Source organism: Henckelia pumila, chromosome 1 (assembly GCF_033568475.1).
Source record: "Henckelia pumila isolate YLH828 chromosome 1, ASM3356847v2, whole genome shotgun sequence".
Lineage (NCBI taxonomy): Eukaryota > Viridiplantae > Streptophyta > Magnoliopsida > Lamiales > Gesneriaceae > Henckelia > Henckelia pumila.
This window is the reverse complement of record NC_133120.1, coordinates 167,678,601-167,686,415: the sequence shown is the minus strand read 5'-3', so window position 1 is coordinate 167,686,415 and position 7,815 is coordinate 167,678,601. Positions and strand designations below refer to the sequence as shown.

Below are 7,815 nucleotides of genomic sequence, written 5' to 3'. Positions count from 1 at the left end.
TTTATTTCTCTGATATATTCATTCTCTCCATGGCATAAAGTAATTGGTTAGAAAAATTTGTGTGAACTAACATTTTGACATAGAATATATAACATGAAAATAAAATCCTAAGTCTCCGTAGCATTGTGAACTTTAATCCAAATTAGCACAAAAAAGAAGTGATTACATGTTTTAATAAGGTCTTACTAGTAAGCAAGAGCTTAGACGACAAAAATAATAGTTTCAACAGACCCATCTCATTCCCTGAATGCAATAAGGAAAAAAAAAAAAAAAAAGCTTCTTCGGTGAAATTAAATTGAGAACATATATTGAGTAATTGATTTTTTGGGTTAAATTGAGAACATATGTCGAGTAATTGATTTTTTGGGTTTAGGAAACCCGAAAAAATTTATGATGCAGTTATTATCTAGATCCTTGCAGACATGATGATATTGAGCTTTGGCAGCTCTTCCTAATACACATGAAAAAAGACATGTAATAGCAAACAATATAAGAACTTTATTTTATAACTAAAATTTTAGTCAATTGCTCGTGTAGATATAGCCCATAAAAGAACTAATAATATAGGTGGTGGCCAATCAATGTTTTGAAGGTCAAATAAAACAAAGTATTCGAACCAAATGATAAAGCCGAAGATATCAACGGGATGAAAACCAAATTTTAATTATATTATTAATTATATTTATATTTTTTTCGGTTATACATTTTATATAATGAATTAATTATCATTTTGTTAAGTTTTAGTTGATTACTATTTGTTTAATTCATTTAGATTTCATGTTTATACGTGTTATATAAAAAAAAGGAAAAATGATTTTTTTGGTCCATTAACTTTTTCATGTTTTGGTTTTGGTCCATTAAATTTTCCGATGTGGGTTTTGGTAAGCTAACTTTTCATTTTCTGTGATTTTTTGTCCAACTTCATACGTGTAATTTTCTGATTGGTCCAAAATGATGACGTGAACCCAAGGGCGTAGCCAGGAATTAATCAAGGGGTGGCTAAAAGTTATGAAAAGTCAATGCACAAATAAAATTCATAGAACATGTAAAAAAAATAATAAATCAAATTCACCTATTTAAGCGGTGCCCGACGATGTTTAATAGCATAATATTCGTCAATAATAGAATCTATATCTATATTCATTGCAAATTCTCGCTCGATGTAAATGATCATACAATCAGCAAGAAAATCATCCTCCATCTTGTTACGAATTACAGTTTTGACATGTTTCATTGCTGAAAAAGCTCTTTCAACTCTAGCAGTAGATACGGGCAATGTCAACACAAGATAAATCAGTCGGGTTAGCATAACCTAATTCTCCGATCTTCTACTTGAAACCAACTCCTGACATAATTCAGAAAGAGATGATACTTGAAATCGAGGTTCAGAAATCACATCCTTCTGATAATGTTGCAACTCAATTCTCAAGGAATAAATATATTGTTTTGTAAAATCCTGAGGGTAGAACTTCTCTGCAAGCTTGCAAATATCATCCATGTTGAATAATTCAAATGAATTTTTAGGGTCCAGCGAAGAGCTGAGAGAAAGGAGTTCTACCGATGTCTCGTTAAATCTTGTATTTAACTCCATCAGGATAAAATCATTTGCTTTGTTGAAAACATCAAAATGATAATGATGTTCAACTGTCGGATACTCTCACCCACGAGAACGACCAATCCTATATGAACTATCAAAGTCAGGTAAGCAAACATCATATTTTGAGCAAAATGAAATCACTTCCTGTAGAAATTCTTCCCAACCATCTTCCCTCAATTCTTGAATAACACTTTTTGTAGTGTAGACAAATCTCATTGCAATTAAAATATCTTGAGATTTCTTCTGAAGGGCTTGACACAAAATATCAGTTATGGACAAAATTCTACGCATGAAATGCAAGACAAAGACAAATTCAAAGCTTGTTATGTTTTTGTATATACCACAAACTTCAGCTTGACAACTTGTGTTCGGACTATGTTCCATTAAATGCTCAATAACCTTACAAGTGACACCATACATATCTATCAAACTTTTTGCAGAGTCATAATGAGAACTCCAACGAGTTGTCCCCGCTCGTTGCAAGTTGCCAATCTGATGAGCCCCGCGTCCCGAATTAAGTTCTCCAATTTCTAGCAAATGCTCAATTTCTCTTCTTTGAGTAATTTTCAACTCACAAATGCGCTTAGGAGAATAAGTCACCATACTAACAACATTGTCCAAATGAGAGAAGAAATCCCAAATATCTCGGACGTCCTTAGCAGCTGAAACCAATGTTAATTGTAATCGGTGTGCAAAACAATGTATATAATATGCATATGGACATTCTTTTAGAAATAAAGCATGTAGTCCATTCCAAGCACCCCGCATATTACTAGCCCCATCGTAACCTTGGCCTCTCATTTTCTGAGCTTGAAGGTTGTAATGAACAATAATATCACTGACAGCATGTTTGAGAGTAAGTGAGGTAGTATCACTAACACTTTTGATTGCAAAAAATCTTTCTGTCAGAATCCCGCTGCTATTCACGAACCTCAAGATAAGAGTCATTTGCTCACGTTTGGATTCATCTTGTGCTTCATCAACAAGAATACAAAAGCTTGCATCTCCAATTTCACCTCGAATTTTCTGGCGTACTCTATTGGCCATAATATTTAGAACCTCTTTTTGCACTTCTGGTGAAGTGTATTTATTATTTCTCGCAACACTATTCAATACCTCTCCAACATCTTTATTCAGCCGTCCAAAAGCATCCAATATTTCAAGAAAATTCCCTCGATTCAATGACTTGCATGATTGATTATGACCCCTAAAAGAACAACCTTGAAGTGCAAGCCTTCGTACACTTGTAATAGTGGTTTTAAGACGCAAAAGATTTTTTTGAACTTCTTCACTCGATACAACAATCATTACTTTTTCAATATGTTGAGATGGTTTCATCAAACCTTCTGCCTTTTTCAAAGATGTATTATGATCTGATGAAGATGAGGTGCCAACATGAGTGAGAAATGCACATTTATCTCCATTACAAACCCTCTTCCAACTATTAAATCCATCGGTAGCCAATGATGAAAGATTTGGTAGAGTAGGATTGGTAAGAAAAAGAAAGCAATAAAAGCAATATGCCTTATCTGTTGAAGACGAGAATTCTAACCAGTGAAACTTATCATACCAATGTTCTTGGAAGCTACGTGTTTGCTTACCAAATAGTGTGTGTTGATATGCCAAAAGTTTCGGTTGATATGGTCCAGCATTTAGGTAAGCTCGCCGAACCTCGTCTCGTTCATTTATTGGATATTCACATATTTGTTTCCTCTTTCCTGGATCACGTTCGATAGAAACATATGGTTTTGTGCCAAGAACCGAAGGAGAAGAATCTATGACTTCAGAAGACGTAGCTAAGGAAGGGGAGACGCTAGGAATTGAAGGACCTTCAGATTGAACTTCTTTTTGAAAATAAGATGTTAAGGTTTTTCCCCTTTTCGAAGCAGGTTGATGGTTTTTCATTCTCAATCTGCAAAAATAACTCATATTAAGCAACTAATTAAATTACAAGTAGCTACATAATCTCAAACACTGCTAGAAATAAGTAATACAATTATAAGGAGAATGAAGATTCAACCAAAAATTTTGATAATTATGAAAATAATAAATAGTCATAACAATTCAAAGTCATAAAAATATTCATATTTCTAGGAATAATCTACTAATTTATCTACAGGTTGATATTACTCTCCTTGAAAAATAATAGGATTACAGGAAGACATGGAAAGAGGTTAGTTTCTTAATTATTTGTGTACAAAGTAGACCATATTAAACTTCAAGTTTCAAACTTACAGGGGATGACAAGACTCAAGAGTCAAGAGGCTGAGGAGTCTCATATCAATTTACAATATTTTCTCATATCAATTACTGATTTAAAATATTTATAAAACATAAAATATATTTTCATACACTATACACAAACTCTAAAAAAAACCAAGAATACTCTATACACAATTACACACAGAGAATGAGAAACCAACATCAAAATAAAATATTTATTGAAAACTAGCAACATAAATTAGCATAATAGGCAGTAATAGGATACAATTGAAAATTTATTGAAAACAACAAGCAACATAAACTAGCATAATACACAATTGAATACAATATCTCTTAAGTTCTTAACACTAAAACGAGAAAACTGGGATTCTGGGAAATGGGAACAATAAATCTATTGTTAGTTATATTTAATTTTTTAATCTCGTAATTAATATTTTATTACCTTGATAATGGGAAATACTTCAACTCCTCATGTAAACCCCTTCCTGTAGCCCAGGCCTGCCCCCCTTATATCCGCCCCTGCGTGGACCAATCAAAAGTTGACACGTATGCAGTTGGACCAAAAATAACAGAAAATAAAAAATTAGCGTACCAAAACCCACATCCGAAAAGTTAATGGACCAACACCAAAACATGGATAAGTAACACAAGTTAATGAACCAAAAAAATAATTTCTCCTATAAAAAAGTAACGAATTCAGAATATAGCATATTGTAAAATATAATTTTCTTATTGATTTAATTTTTAAATAAATATCCAAATCTGACTGAACCGTTTTAGTAAAACTGAATCGAACGAAACAACCGTTCAAATATCGGATTATATATTTTTAAAATTGAAATAAATTTTTGTAAAGTCGAATTGAAACAACTGATAAATACCGCTAAAATTACAAGATCAAAAGACAAATTTGAATACCCTACCATGAACAAATTAAATACGAAATAAAACCATTTTGATTAGAATATGTCTCGCATAATAGTCTCATAGATCTATATCCTTGAGATCAGGGACAGAGTTAGGACTAAGTATTATGGGACCTATAATAAAGGTAAGAAATATCAAATATTTATTCTGTATAACAAATAAATTTTAAATATATTATGTTTTTATCAAATAATACATTAATATTTATTTATTATCAAATGTTCCAAAATACATTATTAATTCCCGAATCTATTAGAATTTAAAATTTCGGATTGGAGATCCGTCTCGAAAAAAAAAATAATATTTTTAACATAAAAGATAATATTTTTAATAAATCGGGTCAAATTGAAGATTCGTCTCACAATGTTAAATCTTACTAACTAATTCGATCCGATCTAATTACATCAATATGATTTTATTTAAATATCACAAACATCATCATGATATATTCACATATTTTAGGGGGGAAATGGTTATAAAAATCTTTCTACTTTTTTCTCCCACTGTTAACTCTTTTAACCCAAGTGCGGTTGTAGTGACCCGCACCATGATTATCTACTAATTAAAATTTAAGCATGCAATAATTTCTAATCAAACATAATCAGATAATTAACAGCGAAATCTAAAATTTAAGTTATACAACCCAAAATAAAGAGATCTGAAATCTTAAGTTAATACAACCATATCGAACCAAATATTCCCAAAACCAATACCCCTAAAAATGATACACAAACACTGCGATGACAAACTTCTCATGCTAAAAACCTCGGCATTTAGGATCTCCCAAGTCCCAGTATCTCCTGCGCTATCCAACCTGAGGCCTGTCCCGTCGAATAGAGTATCCAATAATCACAAAAATAAAGGACGTGAGCGAACTACACTCAGTACGAGAGTATAAGTATACAATATTATATGTGCATGAATGCAAGTGTACGGGTTACCAAGACTAGAGGTCAAGAATCTATGATCAATAACAGAATCGAACCCTAGATGTGTAGCACTCTGCGTCGTTGCACCAGGAGGTGGCTCACATACCCGACAGTGTATATAGGTGGCCTGATCACGAATCTACGTGTTCAATCATCCACTAACAGGATTGAGTGAAAACCCTACGACAGGATATTACAAGAAAACAAGCTCAAGATGATCATGCATGAAGCATAATAACGTGACATAATATATGTAGATAAAATAATGACATATAAATAATGCAACGAAACACATAATATATGCATACTCAGTCAAATTATCTCTAACAGTACTTTCGTACCTTAATATTACTAGGTAAGCTACACCAGCTCTATTGTCCAATACTATAATCACAAGATTACTATATCGCTAAACAACATCTAAAAGCCTTAACTAGCTAAGCTAATATATACTCCCAAAAATATTTATAGGATCTCGAGTATACCTCCGTCCGTCGTCAGCCTTTTGCTGTCGAATGCCCCTAGAACTTGGGCACCACTCTGCTATAGCTCGGAGCTCCTCGCCAACGCCCGGACCACTCCAAAGAAGGCTCGAAAGCCCCAAAACCCCATACAACATGAGAGCAAGGATGTGGAAATGATGTACAAAACTGCATCTCGAATGCCCTATTTATAGACAGATTTCGGAAGCTCCGAACTCGCATGCCAGCTAAGTTGCAGAAATGCAACGATCGGAAGCTCTGAACTCCTCTTCGGAAGTTCCGATATTTTGCGTGTCCGAGTGAGTTGACACGTCGATAATGCGCATGGACTAACTGAGATCGGAATCTCCAATCGTACTTCGGAAGTTTCGTACGCCTAGTAGCTTCCGAACACCTTCGCTCCTTCTGATCTCTTCGGACCATCCGATCACTACAGGGCTTGGGTTCGAACCTTCCGAACCACCCAAGCCCAAATAAGACCATTTACCACTTTTGAACATTTTGGATTCGATTTTTGGTCCGTTTGACATAATTAAAATTTTTTAATCATGTTTTACTTGTTCCAAACACATTTAGTTAAATTAATCTTGTAAATGGGACTGGACTACTACAACGGTTTTTTCTATCGCAAAACTCTCTCACCTTCCTTTTTCTACCTTTTGTACATAGTTTTTTTTACTCTCTTTCATTTGTATTGATTTTACAAAAACTGTAGGTGTATTTATCATGATTTTGCAGAGATATTGCAATGCAAAATTTTTGTTTTCTTTAAATTGTTTACGCACGCATTGCACGTGTCACGGTTGCTATAATAATAATAATAATAATAATAATAATAATAATGCATCAAACCCTTTGAAACTCTTTGAACAACTAACTTAATCTTTTTAATAGACAAGTAAACAAAAATGGTAATACTTTCATATTTCAATAAATTTATTATTTTTCAAATGTAACTATCTTTTTCATATATATTTTTTAAATTAAAAATAAATAACATATAAATTATTTTTCATATAACATAAATTATTTGTGCACATAGAGTTTCACCAAACTAAATTATTAATTTTAGTTAAAATATTTCATTTTAGAGTAGGGCAATGGGGGGCTGGGTCACGGTATATACTCTCGCTCTCCGTCATAAATTTTGAAGTTTGACATCACTTCTTATATGTTGCTTCTGTCCCCTCCAATTTTCTAAAAATTACATTACATTTACCAAAACATATAAAATCAACTTTCAAAATTTTGCGATTGTTTTTTGGGAAAAAAATGGATCAAATTGAAGTATCGATCGACCAATATGGTGGAGTACAGATAGGCTCACAAGAAGAGATCTTTTTGTCTGGGACATGTGGTCCTGTGATCAAAAGTTCCTAATTTAATGGATTAAGGCCCTCAAAGGTAGTGAAAGTCAATTTATGAAGTGATCCTTGAAAACATTACAAAACAAAATAAAAACTCAGGGTCAATGGTACTTAACTTACAAGTCAGATTAGAGCAAATTTGAATTTAAAAACTAATATTTATTTATTGAGTAGGAATCTTGTGAGACGGTTTCATGGATCTTTATCCGTGTGATATGTTAAACTTACTCATATTTATAATAAAAAATAATATTTTTGGCATAAAAATTAATATTTTTAATGGATGATCT

General features: G+C 32.7%; 1 protein-coding gene across 1 annotated transcript; it reads right to left on the bottom strand.

Annotated features, from left to right (window-relative positions):
* Positions 1 to 1,657: 1,657 nt before the first annotated feature.
* On the bottom strand, positions 1,658 to 2,905 carry LOC140874421 (uncharacterized). The gene has a single exon (XM_073277707.1). It carries the CDS (start codon positions 2,903 to 2,905, stop codon positions 1,658 to 1,660), a length of 1,248 nt encoding a protein of 415 aa, XP_073133808.1.
* Between the last annotated feature and the right edge of the window lie 4,910 nt (positions 2,906 to 7,815).

Coding starts and splice junctions, on each gene's coding strand:
- LOC140874421 (XM_073277707.1), bottom strand. CDS start 2,905: ATGATTGTTGTATCGAGTGAAGAAGTTCAAAAAAATCTTTTGCGTCTT.